The sequence below is a fragment of the Megalobrama amblycephala genome, linkage group LG5 (genome assembly GCF_018812025.1).
Source record: "Megalobrama amblycephala isolate DHTTF-2021 linkage group LG5, ASM1881202v1, whole genome shotgun sequence".
In the NCBI taxonomy this organism is placed as follows: Eukaryota; Metazoa; Chordata; class Actinopteri; order Cypriniformes; family Xenocyprididae; genus Megalobrama; species Megalobrama amblycephala.
In genome coordinates this window covers 24,955,080-24,975,610 of record NC_063048.1, presented here as the reverse complement: position 1 = coordinate 24,975,610, position 20,531 = coordinate 24,955,080, and the positions used below count along the sequence as shown (strand labels likewise).

The window sequence follows — 20,531 nt, the reverse complement described above, 5'->3', positions numbered from 1 at the left end:
TTAAAATGGACTGTTTCAAATTAGAAAAGTGTTCTGTGGTCAGACGAGTCCAAATTTGACATTTTTGTTGAAAATCATGGATGCCGTGTCCTCCGGGCTAAAGAGGAGGGAGACTTCCAGCGTGTTATCAGCGTTCAGTTCAAAAGCCAGCATCTCTGATGGTATGGGGGTGCATAAGTGCATACGGTATGGGCAGCTTGCATGTTTTGGAAGGAATGCTGAAAGGTATATAAAGGTTTTAGAGCAACATTTGCTCCCCTCCAGACGACGTCTATTTCAGGGAAGGCCTTGTGTATTTCAGCAGGACAATGCAAAACCACATACTGCAGCGATTACAACAGCATGGCTTTGTCAGAAAAGAGTCCAGGTGCTGAATTGGCCTGTCTGCAGTCAAGATCTTTTACCTATATGTGACAGGTTAAGCTTTCTTTTATTTATTTTTCTTTAATGGTGTATACTTCAACTCAGGAGACACGCCCACTGCTGTGGAGCACACCTGTGCGGTGTAATCAGCAACGCGTGTTAGCGGCTTTATAAAAAGCATGTCCAAGTACGGTGTTGTGATTCCTCTGTATGCATGTTGTGGGCAGAAAAGGTCTTGTGGCTTATTTCCTGTTGCTTTCCCCTGGTGAGTCGCCTGATTTATTGCCTTTTTCATAGTTGTAGATCATAGTTTAAATGGGTGTTTGTTATCAGGGACGTGTGTGCGTGAACTGATGATCGAGCACAGGTAGCCTAAGGTTACAGTAGTTCAATTCAATTTCAATTCAAATTTATTTGTATAGCGCTTTTCACGATACATATCATTTCAAAGCAGCTTTACAGAAAATGGATGTCAACATTACAATTTAAAGAATGTAGTTAGCAAATAATATACTTTAGGTAATTAATTACAATCACTGTTAGCAGTTTAACTGAAGGTAGAAAGCAAAGAGCTCCTGGAAAAATGAGTTACATTAACAATAAATTAGGATATAGAAATTGTGCAATGTGAATGTTGATCCAGATGATTGCGTCTTCTGAAGTCCTCGCAGGAATTGGCGCCGTCTCTTCACAGGTGATGGTCATCTGAGGTCTTCTTAAGAGGCTGGATCCAAACTGAAGCTGATGTACTCTCTAGTCACCTCGGGGTGGGTGTCCCGAGGTAAAACAGAAAAGCAAAAGGAGAATAATTAGCGTAGCTGCTGTTCATAACTTTAAGCAAAGATAGTCTTGTGCAAATAGTCTGAGACCTGCTTGGGAGGTAAGACTCTTTTCTTTCTTTGTGTAACGTTTAATACACCTGCTTTTATATATTTGTTTTTATATTGGTTTGATATACGCGTTTCATTGATTTCCATATATCAGCTTCATTTTTCACCGAGGATACGACTGGCTGTAGACGTCACGGTCTTGCGCCGCTGATTTGAACAGTGTTTTAAAGATAATTTTGGCCAATTTATCTGTATGACAAGTTGGAATAAGTGCTGAAAGCTTTCGTCCTCCGTGCAAGTATATTAAACTAACCTGCTTTGTATTCTTCTCCAGTGAAGCAGTTTGGATTATTGTGCAATATTAATTGTGATTTATCTGTTGCATTTATTGTATTTTTTATTGTATTTTTATTTTGTTTGTATCAGAAATGTTTGCCATGTGTTTATTTGCATTATTTGAGGAGCTGTAATATTGAGGTTTAACAGAAGGGGAGAGAATATTTGTCTTTTCTTTTTTTTGGTTTGCTTTTGTATCTGTTTCATCACTTATTTCTAATGATGACGATGCACTGATTGCTGTGGTGTGTGTCCCTTCTGTGAAAGTGAACTCATACTGGTCCCATAGTAATTGTGAGTAAATAACTGGTAAACTGCTGAAGAGATTCCTCGTTTTACAGTTACTGATTTGTGTAATAAATTAACATTATATTTTTGGAAAGTCACGCCTCTGTCTTTAATTCCTACCGAACCAGCAGGGTCCTTCATCTTATTGTAATTCCTTTTGGTTGAAAATTTCTTTTTGGGTGTAATTATTTTAATTTTTTCCTGGGTAGATAACCTAGGTGGCGTAGTCGGGGTTTCTGTTACTTTTAGCCAAAGGTTACATATAGAGAGAAATATGTCAAAGATGACCACGAACTCTTCAGCAGCTGAAAAACTATATCAGAAAAGAATGGGATCGAATTCCAACACAGAAACTCATAACCTTGATGCCCTCAGTGTCTTCACACTGTTTTGAAGAGATGCTACACCATGGTAAACATGCCCCGTCCCAACTACTGTATTTTGAGACCTGTAGTAGGCATCAAATTTGAAATGGGCTCATTTTGTGCATAAAATTGTAAAATTTCTCAGCTTAAACATTTATGTTCGGGTTGTATTAACCATCTTGAAAAAACAGTTCGGTTTAGTGAGAACACATTTCAGAGAATAGTTAGTGTGTTTGCTGACGTCTGACTGTCACTGACACTTGAAAAGCAGTTTCACTTCCTTTATTTCACATAAACTGAACAATTTCAGAGCCGCTGTTCAACACGACAGTTCAGAAGAGAAAAAGAAGTCTTCAGATATTGTTTGAGGTGAGTGTTTCATCTTTCTTGTTGTTTTCATCTATTTTTAAAAATAGATGGAAAAAAGAGTCCATAAATACAATATTTTTCACTTATGAATGCAGATCTGTGAAATGTGAGATGGGAAAAGTTGTGATGAATAATAATGAGTTATAATTAACTGACACAATCTGTGCTTTCACACATGTGCTGAAAACTACGGAGCCCCGCACATGACATGCAGGAAAAAAAAAATAGTAGGCTAAGAAAAAGCTTTGCCACCCCAGAATTATCACAGAATAAAATATAAATGTAAGCAGTGTTTCAAGTACTGCAGTGGCGCTTCAATGTGATGTCCTAAAAAAGACAGTGTAACGCAAAATAATGGCAAGAAAACACATCTTTCAATAAACTGCATTGTGGTCAGTTTCATTAACAAATGACTCTTATGAACCTGTTCTTCGTGAGTCAAAAACACACAGCGCAGCCAAGTTCACTTACGAATAGTTTTTTCATTTGTTCGTGAAACGGAAAATTACTGCTTCCCGGCTAACTCAGAAGTTCTGTGAGAAATGTAATCCCATCTGAATATGTCTGAGATTCATTTTCGTAATTTTTTGGTGAGCTGATTCACCGCCTGCCCGCTCCACTTTCATCATGGACAAAAGGTCTTTTTGTCATTTGATGAAACAATACCATAAAATCAATAAGATCCCGATCACAGAAACTAATAGTAGAGTTAGGTGAGAATCTAACCATATTTCAGTTTTTCTCAATTGCTTACACATTTAGTGATTCAGTTGGCCCATCAGTTCTCAAAACAATTTCTCAAAATGTTTAAAATGACAACATTATGTAGCAAAACTGATGACACACCAATCAAAATCTGAGAGAGAGCTAAAAAAATTATTTACGAGTCTTTTAAACTATTCCTACTGATATACAGTGTAATTGGTAACACTTTACAATAAGGTTGTATTAGTTAACATTAGTTAATGCATTAGTTAACGTTAACTAACCATGAACAACACCTCTGTTCAGCATTAGTTAATGTTTGTTAACGTTAACTCACGCATGTATTAATGCATCTATTCATGTTAACAGCGCAAGTAGTTAACATTAGTTAATGCATTAGTTAATCATTGTTAACATTAAATTACGCATATTTTAATGAATCTATTCATTTTAACAGCGCAAGTAGTTAACATTAGTTAATGCATTAGATAACATGAACTAATCATGAACAATGCCTCTTATTTAGCCTTAATGTTTTAAGGTTAACTTACTGTACTTACATTAGTTTATGTAGCAGTTGACACATTTCTAACTCTCCACTCACTTACACTAAAATAAGGTAAAAAATACCATTGTGTACCTTATCAGCATTATTTATTAACAAGGCATTGATTTGGGCTGTAAATATAATTACGAAGTGCAAACCATCTGAACATTAACAGATATGTTGTTCATGTTTATATGCATTTTACTATCATTACTTACATTCAACAAAGCATTTATTAATGGAATTTGTGAACCTTATTGTAAAGTGTACACTATTTCATCATTAACTGATGAGTTACCAACATTTGTAGACCCTTTATTAACATGACTTACCATTAACAAAGCATCCATTAATGGAATTTGTGAACCTTATTGTAAAGTGTACACTATTTCATCATTAACTGATGAGTTACTAACATTTGTTGACTCTTTATTAACATGACTTACCATTAACAAAGCATTCATTAATGAATTTGTGAACCTTATTGTAAAGTGTACACTATTTCATCATTAACTGATATTACTAACATTTGTTGACTCTTTATTAACATGACTTACATTAACAAAGCATTCATTAATGAAATTAAACGATATTTTGAGCCAATAATCCACACCTACCCATAAACCTACCGATAACCATTTCTTGGTTTTCTTGGTAAATCTCCGTACAGTTATAAATAAAAGAATAAGAGACAAGCGTAATCACAATAATTTATTTTTTTGCAAAAATGTCAAAAGTTGTACCGAAAGTACGTTAACGTAGTTCAGACATCCCAACCTGCAAAAAGTCATTTCAGGGAGAAAAAAAAAAAAAAAAGAGGAAGGAGCTATAAGCTATAGGCATATGCAATTATTCGTTAATTATGTTTAAATATGTAGATTACTTTTACTATTTATATAAGCTGCTTATACTATTTATGTAAACTGCTTTTATTTATTTTCCATTGCAACTTTAAACAGGTCTAAGGTGCAGTCGCAGTCCTCTCTGGCGGTAATAGTTTTAATAGGGTACAGAGCAGAATTTAAGATAATAATCCATGAAAATATGATGAATCCGGCTTCTCACCGTGAAGGCGCGCACTCAAATGTCAATCCACTGAAACACGGCATGTCGCAATCTGTGACGAAGCAGGTGAGAACCAATGAGCGTTTGATATCAGTGCCGTAAACCATGCCGTAACGGATCTCGTGGGCGCGCGCGACTTTTTAAAATTTGAATCATAGCGAGCGCGGGCTTTGACTATGACGGTCGCTGCTGGGAATGAAGATGAAGAACGACGGAAAAAACGCAGAATTTGGATATGTTCCTTACAAACATATGGATTATAAAGATTTGGAGTACAGCGAACAAATAAAGTTGATGTGATTTGTGAATTTATGTTGTGCTTTGGTGTGTCTTAAAGGAGGTGTTTTCTTATAGGAGAAAACGCCTCAGCAAACAAACTAAATATTACAAAATGGGTAAACAATTACAGACATTTTATTTTTCATTTAAATGCTTTGTTAATGGTAAGTCATGTTAATAAAGGATCTACAAATGTTAGTAACACATCAGTTAATGATGACATAGTGTACACTTTACAATAAGGTTCACAAATTCCATTAATAAATGCTTTGTTAATGGTAATTCATGTTAATAAAGAGTCAACAAATGTTAGTAACTCATCAGTTAATGATGAAATAGTGTACACTTTACAATAAGGTTCACAAATTTCATTAATGAATGCTTTGTTAATGGTAAGTCATGTTAATAAAGAGTCAACAAATGTTAGTAACTCATCAGTTAATGATGAAATAGTGTACACTTTACAATAAGGTTCACAAATTCCATTAATGGATGCTTTGTTAATGGTAAGTCATGTTAATAAAGGGTCTACAAATGTTAGTAACACATCAGTTAATGTTGAAATAGTGTACACTTTACAATAAGGTTCACAAATTCCATTAATAAATGCTTTGTTGAATGTAAGTAATGATAGTAAAATGCATATAAACATGAACAACATATCTGTTAATGTTCAGATGGTTTGCACTTCGTAATTATATTTACAGCCCAAATCAATGCCTTGTTAATAAATAATGCTGATAAGGTACACAATGGTATTTTTTACCTTATTTTAGTGTAAGTGAGTGGAGAGTTAGAAATGTGTCAACTGCTACATAAACTAATGTAAGTACAGTAAGTTAACCTTAAAACATTAAGGCTATTTACAGGCATTGCCCATTATTTCATATTATCTAATGCATTACCTAATGTTAACTACTTAACACTGTTAACATGAATAGATGCATTAATATATCCGTGAGTTAACGTTAATAAACATTAACTAATGCTGAACAGAGGTGTTGTTAATGTTAACTAATGCATTAACTAATGTTAACGACTTGCACTGTCAACGTGAATACATGCGTTAATATATGCGTGTTAACGTTAACAAACATTAACTAATGCTGAACAGAGGTGTTGTTCATGGTTAGTTAACGTTAACTAATGCATTAACTAATGTTAACTAATACAACCTTATTGTAAAGTGTTACCGTGTAATTACAGTACCAGAACTTTAGATGAGGGAAATTTCACTATTCTCTGTACAGTAAACTGAAGCACATGTTGTAACACCCTCAAACTTGTGATTGTCAGCTTTCTTTGTTTTTTTCTTTCTTGTTTTATGGGAAAAGTTTGAAATACAAATTTATGCTGGCTTGTAATAAAGCCAACTTAAAGTCTTGTTTAAAATAGTTTGTCAGTTAAGCCAGAATAGATAAATGTTCTGGGTGTTTGCTAAAGGTTTGTTAGAAGATTCTGGATAGTTGCTAGGCTCTTGGCATGCAGTTACTATCCAGCAACTATTCTGGATAGTTGCTAGGCTCTTGGCATGTGGTTGATAGGGTGTTCTGGGCGAACACACACAGACATTCCCATCACTGTTAAAAGATTAGTTCACTTTCAAATGAAAATTATCCCAAGCTTTACTCACCCTCAAGCCATCTCTTCTTCCTGATGAACACAGTCGGAGTTATATTAATAAATATCCTCCTGATTCATCCAAGCTTTATAATGGCAGTGAACAGTGCTTCCATCCACATCCATCCTCCATCCATCATAAACATATTCCACACGGCTCTGGGGGGTTAATAAAAGCTTTCTAAAGCGAAGTGATGTGTTTGAGGAAAAAAACCCCATATTTTAATAAGTTATGAAGTAAAATATCTAGCCTTCCATATTCAAGTTCCCCCAAGTTGATTAGGGAAGGCGTAGCGTAAGCTTTTGAACTGCAAGAGTTTTACACTTTCTTCGTACATTGAATACGAAAGGCGGTATATGAATATGGAAGCACTTTCTTCAGCTCATACTCGTGATCTTGTTCACTGCCATTATAAAGCTCGGACGCATCAGGATATTGATTAATATTACTCTGATTGTGTTCATCAGAAGGAACAAAGTCATATACACCTAGGATGGCTTGAGAGCGATTAAAGATTGGGCAAAATTTCATTTGAAAGTGAACTAATTCTTTTAATAACAGAAACACAAAAAATGTTTGAAAAACTATGGAAATTCAAAAGTTTTTGTTGTTCTTTAACTTGAACTAAAACATGATTTTTACCATCAAAGTATTAGTAATATTAGTAAAATTAGTAATATTAATAAAACAGTCATCTCCTTAAGTGACACAAGCTCAAATTAATAATCTGTTGATGTTTTTCATATAGTGTCTTGACTTGGTGCCATGATGGATATTGAAGTCTTGTTATTTATTTTATTTTAAACTATATAGATGATTATTTTGTGGTAATGCAATATTTGTGAATACAATTTTGTATGTCAGGCCATAAATCTCCAAAAACTATGCATTGGCGCTTGCTCTGGTGTTGCCGCCCCTCATAGACCTCATGCCACCTCTTTGCCACCCTATAAATACTTTTCTAGATCTGCCCCTGTTGTAATTTTAAAGTAAGTCTTATTGGATTTGTATTTGGCTGTATTTTTATATTCCAACTCTAAACTCTAGCAAACTAAATGAATTGAATTTAATAAATTGTTCAAATGGTGTTTTCACACATGCTTACAACCAGGGTTAGGTGCTGCTGTGCTATTCGCTGTCATTTAGGGTTAAATCAGGATTAGGGAAGAGTGTGTGTACATGTTTGTCTATACTTGTGATAGACAGTTACATTCACATGACCAATAATGATCCTTTCACTTTTGAACACATTTGAACAAACTGAAAATGTTGAAATATACTTCAGGAGGTCTTGCAGTCATTTACAACGAGAAGTGGAAAGTGTTGTGTGTAACTGCTTGAATTCACTTCATTTGAGTCCATTGTTTTACAGATTAATGGCCCAGTTCCGACTGTTCTTGTTAACATTTTTTGTCCACCTAAGGCCAACACTGACTTTTCAACACATAAATGCATCAATGTTTTGCCAATCATTCTTACATATTTGGGTCTTTAGCGACCCGGATCTATATCTAACACAGATGTATCTCCACCTGCTGCGATAATATAAAACACCCCTAATATTAGAGTAACCATTACAGAAGAATAAAACACAGCATACTTAGTTTCATTTTGTAGCTTGGAAGGGTTCATTTTGAGCAGATGTCCTCACCAGAGCTCATTTCCCAGTACATTCAGCAAATGATAGTTTTGAGAATATATGTTTAAGGGTCACGAATATGAGCCCATTTGCGATCTCAAACATTTTCTCAAAACATTCATTTTCAACATCTTCAGCATCAATATTTTGATCGCTGACAGCTTCACCAGATCCTCCATCAGGTGACAGTGACACTCATATTTGATTTTCATTTCTTTGCAGAACGGTCATGATGATCTACACAGTAACAGCGCACACAGGAAAGCAGCTCTTGGCGGGCACCACTAGCCTCATCTACATCCAGCTGCGTGGTACTGAGGCTGAGAGTGAGGAACAGAATCTGAACCACCTTCAGGGATTTTGGCAAGGATCGGTAAGTGCACCCAATTAAACCAACTGTAAGGAGTTTTGGTTCAAAAACCGTCAGTCAGAAAACTACATTTAATGGAATATAATTGAAAGAGTGAGTATAAATGCTATATGGAGTAATGACTAAAAAAAATTGCATTTTATGTTTACCTTAAAATGAACTTCCCAAATGTAGAATGGCGCATTAGGGCTGGAGGAGGAGTACATTTCAGTGAAAAAACTTGAATATTCTGTGATTATAAAGTCAAGAAAAAAAGAAAAAAGAAAAGAAAAAAACACTCTGGAAAATAGTGTCAAGGAACCACATGGCTCCCCCAACTCTGTATTTGCATTATTATTATTTTACCTACATTGGTCCTAATAAGCCTTTGTAAATATGTCTGTGCAGGAGCGAGCATTTAAGATACACTGTAAGGCGTCCCTGGGAGAACTCGTATCTGTCGAGATCTACTCCAAGCCGTTTATGGGTCTTCTTCACAACCAGTGGTTCTGCGATAAGATCTTGATCAAGACGCCCGAAGGTGATGAGATTTTGTTTCCGTGCTACAGCTGGCTTGACAGCAATGAGAGGCTCGTTTTAAGACCTGCTAAAGGTAGGCAAAATTCTCATTCACCAGTGTACTTGAAACACACATACAAAGGTTTGTTTTGCTATCAAATGTGTTTTATACTGTACACACTGTACATTCTCTCCCCCTACACTACTCCTAAACCTACCCCTCACAGGAAACTGTCTGCATTTAATACAACATTGTTTATTATGTTTTTAAAGCTATTTCAAATATGAGGACTCATGAAATGTTTACCTCATAACAGTGTAATACCAATGTCATTATAAAAATGTGTCCTCATAAATCACCAAAACGCACGTCATCAAGTCATCATCCTATGATCAAGTAAATATGGATACAAAATATAGCCTACATTTGTTTTGCAAACAAACAAAATCAATTTGTGAATTAATGTTGGCATTTGCATTCCAGCTTCACTCGTGTTCCAGGACATCAACCCAATAGCCCAAAGACAAAGGACGAGGCAGCTAGAAGAGCAACAAAAGTTATTTAGGTTTGTGGGCAGCAAAGTGTCTGTGTTATATTAAAATAAATTCAGTAAAATTAAATTATTTCCGTTGAAACCTATTTGAATTTTCCACTCCCAGGTGGCGCGTGTATGCTGAGGGCACACCCCAAGTTATCGATTACGACACTGCCATTGCTCTGCCAGCTGAAGTCCGATTCTCTTTTGCAAAGGAAACCGAGTTTAACTTCAATGCTGGAAAGCAGTAAGTGACCCTCCTGTAGTGTTCATCTCTTTGTTACACACTCTAGAAGCCTTTAGGTTTTAATGTTGTTATTCACTGGCTATGAGTTACTCAATTTCTGTACTTCCACTTTAAAGAGAATGAATTTCGCCCATTTTGGTATTTTCTTGCTTTTCATCAACTTCTCATTTTCTGTCGGTCTTAGTACACTATGTAACTACAGAAGAGGCAAGTTTTAAATAGGAAAAATATCAAAACTCTTTGGTCATTTTTGAGTGAGATGCTAACAGTCTAATCAGATTCAATGAACTATGCTAAGCTATGCTAAAAGTGGTACCGCCAGACCCGGAGATTAGCTGAATGGATTTGAAAACGGTAAAACTCAACTGTTTAACTCTAGGGGAGTTGGAATGAGCTATTTTCAAAAAAGTGGAGTGTTCCTTTAACTGTGGTGATTTAAAAACAAGATCCATTTATATTCAGTGTATTTTGCATGTAAGTGGATGGCATTCGGTAAATAGCTTTGCCTTATTGAAGACAGTAATAATATAATATCTAATAGTAACTACGAAAATGCTCACAACTAAAGCTGTAAATCATAGATTGTATAAGAAGGTTAGTTCCGCTATTGATGTTTTAACTGTGTCCCTGTGTATGTAGGTTAGCTGCTCTGAAGCTAACTGGATTAGCTGACAGCAGAAGATCGTGGGAAAACCTCAGGCAACTGGAAGTAATTCTTTGTGAAAAAGTGAAAACCATTGGTAATCATTTTAAATCAACTGAACTGTTCAAACTGGCTGTATTACAAGTACAGTCTGTACTGCAGCATATGTTCTCAAATAGCATGCTTTGCAGAATACATTCAGGAGCACTGGGATGAGGACAAGTTCTTTGGCTACCAGTTTCTGAATGGCCTCAATCCCATGATGATCCAGCGCTGCTCAAAGCTGCCCGAGAATTTCCCCGTCACAGACGACATGTTCAAAGACTCCCTAAGAGGGAGCAGCTTGGAGCAGGAGATGAAGGTACACTACTCGCTACTGGCATGATTTGGAATGACTGGGTTTGGTTTGCATTGGTTTTGTCTAATTTTCTGTGTTTCTTCATTATTTGGTATGATCTACCCTCACACCCAGAAAGGAAACATCTTCCTGTCTGACTATAAGATGTTGGACGGGCTGGTGGGAAATGTAGTCAGTGGCAGGCAGCAGTACCTCACGGCTCCCCTGGTCCTGCTGTACAGTAACCCCCATGGCATGATGCTGCCCATTGCCATACAGGTGAATATCTTGCATTTGAAGTCAAGTCACTTTTATTTACATAGCACTTTTTACAATGCAGATTGTGTCAAAGCAGCTTTACAGTGAAAACTGGTAAAGAATATTGGCTGCACAGTAGCTCTGAAAGAAAATGGTGTCATTGTCCAGCTTAGGTAAATACAGTAATGTTGCATTCCGATGTAAGAAACAATAGTTATTAATTTAGTTAATTTAGTCTATATTTCAGCACTGGAGCTTCTGCCTCTGGCTGAGGAGGAAAGAGCTGGGGTAACATCTAGCTTTAGGGCCAGCTGCAGGGGAACGACTTTAAAGCTGACTGACACAGCCATAGTGGGATTAGAATTTGCTTCAGCTAGGAAATGCTCAAAAAGCGATATCCCATACAGGGATACATTATTAAAAATTAAATTCAGATGAATAAATTTTGAAAGATGAGGTAACAATCTACTAGGGATGCACCAATACAGGTACTAGTATTGGTATCGGGCCCAATACCAAGCTCATGTACTTGTAAAAATACCACCGATACCAAAGCCGATACCTCACGTGACGTATGTGACAGAATTATCCATGCATAGAGACACCGGCGGCAGCAGCAGAAATGTCAGCCTCAGAGGTGAGGAAATATTTCAAAATTAATGACGACAACACACACATTGCGAACTACATGCTTTCGTTATCTATTAGTGAGGGCTGGATAGGCGGAATTGCGCTGAATGACACAACCACAAGCGCGCTCTCTCTCGCACACGCTCTCTCTATTTCTTGCGCGTGATCCCAGTTCTCTCAGTTCTCAATTCTCCTCGCGCCTGAATGGTCATGCACACACACATTGTTGTCAAAATGTCCATAGTGTGGAGTATCTCGCGTAAATACAGTCGGAAGAAACAAAAGAAAGATGATGTGTAATGTACAATTGATGACTAGGCGAAATAACCTAGGTTCCCTAAGAAACCCTTTGTACATTTTTCATGCATGTTCAAATTCATTCTGCACAGTTAAGGCAAAAGCCTAGCAAAGAGAATCCCATCTTCCTCCCAACGGATTCAAAGACAGACTGGAAACTGGCCAAGATCTTCGTCCGAAATGCAGAGTTTGGCGTTCACGAGATCGACATTCACCTGCTGAGAACTCACCTGCTGGCAGAGGTGTTCACCGTGGCGACGTTGCGCAATCTTCCACCTCCACACCCTCTCTACAAGGTATTGAATCTGTCACGCATGAGTTGATTTGACGTGTGAATGGTGAGGGCTCTTAGCAAAATGGGTATGTTCCAGACATGCTACATCCTCAGAGAGAGAATGATAGCGAGTTAATTAATATACACTATATTGCCAAAAGTATTGGGACACTCCTCCAAATCATTGAATCCAGGTGTTCCAATCAGTTCCATGGCCACAGGTGTATAAAATCAAACACCTAGGCATGCAGACTACTTCTACAAACATTTGTGAAAGAATGTTTGTTTTTCAGGGGTTGGGCTTGAACCCTTAGTTCCAGTAAAAGGAACTCTTAATGCTTCAGCATACCAAGACATTTTGGACAATTTCATGCTCCCAACTTTGTGGTAACAGTTTGGGGATGGCCCCTTCCTGTTCAGACCTTCTCTCCAACATCACAAATGTGCTTCTAGAAGAATGGTCAAAAATTCCCATTAACACACCCCTAAACCTTGTGGAAAGCCTTCCCAGAAGAGTTGAAGCTGTTATAGGTGCAAAGGGTGGGCCAACTCCATTTTAAACCCTACGAATTAAGAATGGGATGTCATTAAATTTCATTTGCATTTAAAGGCAGGTGTCCCATAACTTTTGGCAAAAGTTACCTCTATACATTTTGACGGCAGGGGTTTTTTGCAGTTGTAGTCTGTGGTCGCAGTTATCTATTTACCTCAGAGGTGTTGCTCCCCTTCACTATTTAGTTCACTATAGCCTGTGAACACAGCCTACACAGAACATTGGGTACACTAGGGGTCACTAATGTCTTACTCAAACCCATTCATCTTCCTGTAACTTTTCTCAAAAAATGGAATCATTCTTCAAATTCTGTAATTCATGTAGAAATAACTTGAAAAAATGTAATGAAGGGAGTCACCAACAAAAGAAGGCTTGCGGGCACAGATACACACACACACGTGCAATAATGCACACACTCACACACAAGAAGTTAAAAAGAATTTTTCATTAATATATTTTTATCTTTAAAGAATATGACTTCAGTGAATGCAAATCTCTTACTTACTTTTCCGTCTGTAGCTCCTCTTTCCCCATATCCGATACACGCTCCAGATCAACATCATGGCCCGGAATCGGCTGATATCCAAGGATGGGGTCATTACCATGGTATGCAAATAGTATTGTTAAAGAGGCACTAGAGGTCAAAACTTCAATTATAATCCAATACACTTTTGTTGAATTCAGCAAATTTTTCCTCACGATGGATTTGTTGTGCCAGAACTTTGTTTATAGCCTTCCACCTAACTTTATGTCATGTGTCTTTTCTCCATTAACTCTTAGTATGCAGGAATAGGTGGAGAGTCATTGGCAACGTTGCTGAAGCGTGCTACCGCCTCCCTGACCTACGGCGCCCTCTGTCTTCCTGATAACATCTCTGAGAGAGGCCTGGAGAATGTACCCTACTTCTACTACAGAGATGATGGGATGAAACTGTGGAACATCATCAACAGGTATGACTACCGGTGGAGTTAATCTAGTGTTTTATTGATAGGCTTTATGCTTTTCTACTCTCCAACTATGTGTAGGCTATGTGTGTGTTACATAATACATCCAGTTTTTAGGGCTGAACTAATACACCCTGGTGCACTTTCTGATTCATATTTCAACAAATACAGTGTCAGTTATACAGGTTCATGGGTTTAATTGTCAGTAAGCTCATGCTGTATGGTGTTGCAAGTCACTTTGAATAAATTCCAGCTTAAATAAATGCAAAGCAAATCTACAAAAAAGTAAAGCTGTTAATATGTAAACCTGGAAAACATCTGACTGTGTTGCTTACAGGTTTGTTGCAGCTTTCTTGTCACATTACTATCAATTTGATTCACACGTGCAGAAGGACACAGAGCTGCAGGATTGGATCAATGAGATATTCACAAATGGCTTCCTAGGAAGAGATGGCTCAGGTGTGTTTTCATTTACCTTTACATTTATTAATTTGGCAGACGCTTTTATCCAAAGTGAGGAATACAACAAGCGATTAGACATAGACTCAAGAAATGTTTACAATACAGCTTTCAGACATTGCTTAAAGTAGCATAAGCTAGAATAGGCAGCGATTAACGGAAATGAAATGGGCTAGACCAATGAGTATGCATTTCCAAAGGAACTGTTGCCATATCAGGACATTTAATCCAACAAAGGTTTCCTTTTCTTTTTTGTGTTCATCTCAGTATTTGAACAGCATAGCATAGACATATTTGCTTTGAGGCACAACCTCTTTTGTAAACCCCACTGTAATTTCTGATTCATGGACTAGAATTGAACCAGCTCAATAGTCATAAATAGTTTGTAGTTTGTGGCTCAACTCTCCATTTCAGTGTGTGCACGTACGCACATATAAACGTCCTAAATTGAGTTCCTCACAGAAACAGCCTTTCATTCTTCACAGGAATACCATCATCTCTTCAGACTGTGACAGAGCTCGTCAAGTTTGTCACCATGGTGATCTTCACTGCATCAGCCCAACATGCCGCTGTAAACAATGGACAGGTGAGTTAGTACAAGTCAATTCACTTCCAGTCACACAGAGCCATTAAAGCTGCAGTCCCTGATCCTAATCCCATACACTTTTTCTCAAATCCAGCGTATTGCTACATACATTCCTCTAGCTGTCTGTTCAGTGTCGAGCTCAAAAAACCCTTCGTTATCCTGGCTCTGTGAATCAGTAACAAACATAAACAATGCCAGCCAATCAAGCTTCAGGAGCATGAAGGGGAGGGGTTTGTGGACTCTGCCTTTTAACTGTTGTCTGTTATTAACATTATCTCAAGATACTTCAAGCCCCTAGAGCAAGTATTCCACAACATTAAGACAAACCTGTCCATATCCACTTTTCATGGCCTAAGTGATGTTATTTATGTGCTCTTGTTATTCTTTGTGAATATTTGACTTACATGTCATATTTTTTTCTCCACTTCTTTCCCCCCAGTTTGACTTTGGCGGCTGGATGCCTAACTTCCCCACTGCCCTCAGAAAGCCCCCTCCCAAGGAGAAAGGTCAGACCACTGAGGACACGATCCTGGAGACCCTTCCTGATGTGAGCACGACGGTGAATGGGATGGCTGTCCTGAGACTGCTGAGCAAGGATTCTGCAGACCATGTGAGTTTGTACATTATCAGGGTACATGTTACACTGCAAAAATGTTTTTGTCTTGTTTCTAGTCAAAATATCTTAAAGTTCTTAAATCAAGAAGCATTTTCTTGACAAGTAAAAATTATTTTCTTGTTTCTTATTTTCTTGTTTTAATGAGTTTTTCCTTAAAACAAGCAAAATAATCTGCCAGTGGGGTAAGCAAAATAATCTTATATCAAACCAAAAATAAGATATATAATCTTGTTTTCAGTTTGGATTAAGATTATTTTGCTTGTTTTAAGGAAAAACCTCACTTAATTTTGACTTATTTTTCCTGAAAACAAGAAAATAATTTTTACTTGTCAAGAAAATGCTTCTTGATCTAAGAATTTTTAGATATTTGGACTGGAAACAAGACAAAAAAGTAAGAACAGCATTTTTTTGCAGTGTAAAAGACTGCAATTCTGTTAGAAAATTCTTGTGTATGGCATGATATTACTCTGGATGTCAACGTCATCCACTGCTTTCATTCCTCTGGTTTGCATTACCTGACTGTTGCATTACAAAGGACATTTAGCAAACTGTGAGCATAGTGTTGCAGTGGACTCTTGCAGAATATTAGTGTTCAGTCATACGCAGTGTTAAACATTGATATAAATGCTTATTATCAACATGTTATTTACGATTACAATCTTGTTACCCTGTCCATAGTACCCTCTGGGACATTTCCCAGAAAATCTGTATGATGAAGACGTCCCCTGCAAGCTCATTGAAGAGTTTCAAAAGGATCTGAGGGAGTTGTTGGATCTCATCGAGGAGCGGAACAAGAATTTGGAGCTTCCTTACATCTATCTGAACCCCAAAAATGTGGACAACAGTGTAGCCATTTGAATGAAGACAGAATTCTTTCATATCATGTTTGTATTTCTATTTATAACTTTGTCAATAAAAGTAAATACCAAAGCAGAAATACCATAAAGTGAGATCATGATATTTCCTCTAAGGGAAAGTAAATAAGGTGAAAGACACATAGCCTACGATCATTTTCTGACAGTGTCATAAATTCGGCATGATCAACGCACAGTGTCATCTACTGACCAGCCAAAAAAATGTGACATGAAGTAGCATAAAACTGAAAACTGCTTACCTCAAGCTCTTTTCCCTTCTTTTTTCGGCATCGGCTTGGTGTGTTCCTGCCTTTATGCATCTGTTTACAGGGTTTATTGTGTAACAAAATATCAGTAATAACCAGGGGGAAATTATACATATGTGTGGCTTTTAATTATAAACAAGACTGATATACATCGGGACTCTTATTTTGAAATGCATGTCCTACTATTGGAGGCTGCTCATTCGATTTCAGATTAGGTCTCATCCTAAATACTGGCGCCAAATCACAGCACCCTCACTCTTCTTCGAGATGGCGGATGACAGAGTACCTTGTGTATGGATTGTTGGTAGCTCAATTATTCGAAGGCTGTATGCTCACATCTGTGAGCAGGGGCTCGACAGGAGCCTTGGCCTTTGCTGCAGTATAACCTGGGAGGGCAGAGGAGGCAGACTGTTGCGGTCTCTCAGGGACAAAGCTTCTGCTCCCGACATCTTGATTATTCACCTCGGTGGAAACAGTTTATGTCGGAAGGGCTGCAACTGCCTGGATTTCCTTCGGGAAATGAAGACGGACCTGGAGGAAGTCTTCAGGATGGTCCCCAGAACCAGGCTTCACTTTTCATGCATTTGCCCCGACTGAACTGGCGAGGGCAGACTGTTAGGTCTGCATACGGCATTGAACGGAGCCGGCGGTAGCTCAACAGTTCGACTGCAGACTTCTTGGCAGAGAGACAGATGCGCTGCGTTCGTCATTCCAACATCGACCTGTCGAATCTGACCTGGGACGGAGTCCACCTGAGCCCAGAGGGAAATGAGCTTTTGCTGAGTAACCTCAGAGAAGCTCTGCAGGTAGAACTCTGAAGATGAAGCCATCAAATGTCTTTTTAAGGGCAGCAACGGCTCTTTAAGAGCCACCCATTAATTCAAATTAAGCTCAAGTGTGAGAAATTCAAGTCTCCACACGTTACATAATGTGGGTCCACAGAACTGAATGTCACACTGTGGTGAGACAAAGCCCTCGTACCCGTCAGCATAGACGACGAAGTCATAATGACGCACCTAAGACCTTCATCTTCAAGTGGCATCAACAAACTGAACTCACCAGCCTACACTATGATCAAAGTACAAGTAACCATCCACAGATCAACACTGTTGTCACTTCTTAGACATTCAACCACCTTACAAATACTGTTTGAACAAGTTCCAAGTTTTCACATTTGATATAGTTAAAGCTCGGTCATTCTAATTCAGTAAAGATGTGCTAAAGTTATAAAAAGTAAACACTTAAATTGTTATAAATGCTTTTATTTTTTTTATTCATCAATGAATCCTGAAAAAAAAAAAAGTATCACAGGATCCAAACAAAATATCAGCACAACTGACTGTTGAGGGATGTTATTTTAACTCTAAATTGTTTATTATTTGATTTGATTTGATTTATTGATTTGATTTGATTTATTGATTTACAAAGCACTATTAAAACAACAGAGCGTTGACCAAAGTGCTGTACAATGCAAAAATTCTACATAAAATAAAACATAAACCTCTAAAACAGTACACACACACAAAAGCCAATGCCTCAACACACTGCAGGCTCAAAAGCTAAACTAAAAAGATGAGCCTTCAAACGTCTTTTAAAAATGCTTAGAGTAGAGGATACTCTAATATGAGACGGTAAACTATTCCATCACTTTGGTGCTGCCACTGCGAAGGCCCGATCACCCCTCCGATTGTATCTTGTCCTCTGAATAATTAAAACAGACTGGTCAGAAGATCTTAAAGACCTGGAAGGCTTATGCACCTGTAAAATCTCTGACAAGTATGAGGGAGCTAATCCATTCAGGCACTTATAAACAAAAATCAGGAGCTTAAAATCAGTCCTGTACTGGACAGGCAACCAACCCAAAGAGGATAAAATAGGAGAAATATGGTCCCATTTGCGTGTCCTCGTCAAGAGCCTAGCAGCAGCATTTTGGACTAATTGCAACCGGTTCAATGCCTTTTGACAAACACCTACATACAAAGAGTTGCAATAGTCAAGTCGTGTGAACACAAAAGCATGAATCACCTTCTCACAGTCATTAAAAGAAAGAAAAGGTTTAACCTTCGCCAAAAGACGTAAATGAAAAAAACTTGTTTTAACGACTGAATTTATCTGTTTATCGAATTTTAGAGAACTGTCAAATAGTACCCCTAAATTTTTAACCACAGGTTTACAAAAAGGGGTCAGCTCACCTAAATTTGACAGTTCAGGAAGAGCAGGACCACCGAACCAAACAAGCTCCGTTTTTCTCTCATTGAAGTTTAAAAAATTTGCTGACAGCCAGACTTTAACCTCCTTTAAACATTGTCCTTTAATCCAGATTATTGAACAAAGGCAGACCAAGGAGGAAATAGAGGTAATTGGAATCTCTGAGAAAGAAGATGGGCTCTGTCTTTTGACTAGCGAATTTGAAGAATACATGATGTCTCCTGAGGTCAGCAACATGTCAGTTGATGATTGGTTGATGAATTACAAGCTGCCTGAATAAGAATTCCACTGAACCAGGTTCATTCAACAACCGCATTATCCCATATAGCTGACTATAGCCCTATTCGGACAAAGGAATTAATTTTATCGTACATATTTACAGCGGGTCTATTCGAACAGGATTAGTATTACCTGAGGTAATTTTTCCGGACCTTTTTACAGAAGGTAAAAGCCGTCGTAATCTTTATTGACATTGCCCATAATGATTACTGAGATGGCACATTTGGACAGGACTAAAATCACTGAGAAGCTCTGGTAATAAATAATTAATACATAAATCCACCAATATTCTGCGTGTGCCCAAGTGGGCTGGGGGTTACTAATTTTGTTTGGCACGCAAGAGGTTCAGTGTTCAAAACCACCTTGTATAGCATTTTTTATAACACTTTACAATAAGGTTAATTAGTTAACTACATTAGTTATCATGAACTAATAATGAACTGCACTTACACAGTATTTATTAATATTTGTTAATGTTAATTTCAACATAGTAATACATTATTAAAACAGTGTTAACATTAGGTAGTACTGTAAACTAACATGAACAAAGAATGAACTGTATTTTCATGAACTAACGTTAACCATAACAATACACAAAACATGTGAAACAACGCAATAAAAGAAATGCAGTATAGAAAAATTACATTTTGATATATATATCAAAATGTAATTTTTATTTAGACAGCCCTTGGTTTATATGGTCTTCATTGTTTAAGACCAGCAAGGACAGAAATGTCTGCGATGTCACGATACCAATACTTAAACGATACTATGGCAAAAACCTAAAACAGCAGGAAAAGTAAATAAATAACATATGACATTACTTTCTTCATCAGTGTGCAGGCTGATAATTCTGGATTTGATCTTCATTGCCATGAAGTTAGTTAGATTTAATACAATTTTTAATGTTTATTATTGTCATGCTCAATAAAATTGTAAATTGTTTGCTGTTTTTTTTTTTTTTTTTGCCTTTTCTTTTTAACATGTAGGCGTTTTTGATAGTAAGGTTATTGTAAAAATTATATTACTAAATAATTAGAGCTATGTTATTAAAGCATAAATTGGTTTAAAATAACTGTATATAGGAGTGACATTGATTAGGCATCACACAACAAAGGCCACCGGGTGACAGCCATGCTCCATTATGACTGTTTATTGCGTTATGAAACAAATCAAACAATTACAGTTGCTATGTGTGACAAGTGCCCTCAATGTAAGCTGGAGCAATGGACCAGTTTCTAGGTTAGTGGAGAGGAAGGTGTGAGGAAG

At 37.3% G+C, this 20,531-nt stretch overlaps 1 protein-coding gene and 1 long non-coding RNA gene across 2 annotated transcripts; one reads left to right on the top strand and one right to left on the bottom strand.

Annotated features, from left to right (window-relative positions):
- The first annotated feature begins 1,102 nt into the window (after positions 1-1,102).
- LOC125268876 (hydroperoxide isomerase ALOXE3-like) lies at positions 1,103-16,576 on the top strand. Its single transcript, XM_048191477.1, has 15 exons — positions 1,103-2,551; positions 8,630-8,780; positions 9,165-9,369; positions 9,760-9,841; positions 9,936-10,058; positions 10,698-10,798; positions 10,893-11,062; positions 11,174-11,317; positions 12,316-12,519; positions 13,570-13,656; positions 13,831-14,000; positions 14,332-14,453; positions 14,939-15,039; positions 15,479-15,649; positions 16,334-16,576. The coding sequence occupies exons 2-15, from the start codon at positions 8,637-8,639 to the stop codon at positions 16,511-16,513; spliced, it is 2,004 nt and encodes a 667-aa protein (XP_048047434.1). The 5' UTR covers positions 1,103-2,551; positions 8,630-8,636; the 3' UTR covers positions 16,514-16,576.
- LOC125268877 lies at positions 14,888-20,494 on the bottom strand. Its single transcript, XR_007184988.1, has 3 exons — positions 16,770-20,494; positions 15,444-15,638; positions 14,888-15,022 (listed from the first exon to the last, which is right to left on the bottom strand). It is a non-coding gene; the product is annotated as an uncharacterized LOC125268877 (long non-coding RNA).
- Between the last annotated feature and the right edge of the window lie 37 nt (positions 20,495-20,531).

Bases quoted from the DNA above. Each gene is read 5' to 3' on its own strand.
- LOC125268876 (XM_048191477.1), top strand. From the start codon at position 8,637: ATGATGATCTACACAGTAACAGCGCACACAGGAAAGCAGCTCTTGGCG. The intron at 8,781-9,164 runs GTAAGTGCACCC...ATGTCTGTGCAG, and splicing joins AGGGATTTTGGCAAGGATCG to GAGCGAGCATTTAAGATACA. The intron at 9,370-9,759 runs GTAGGCAAAATT...TTTGCATTCCAG, and splicing joins CGTTTTAAGACCTGCTAAAG to CTTCACTCGTGTTCCAGGAC.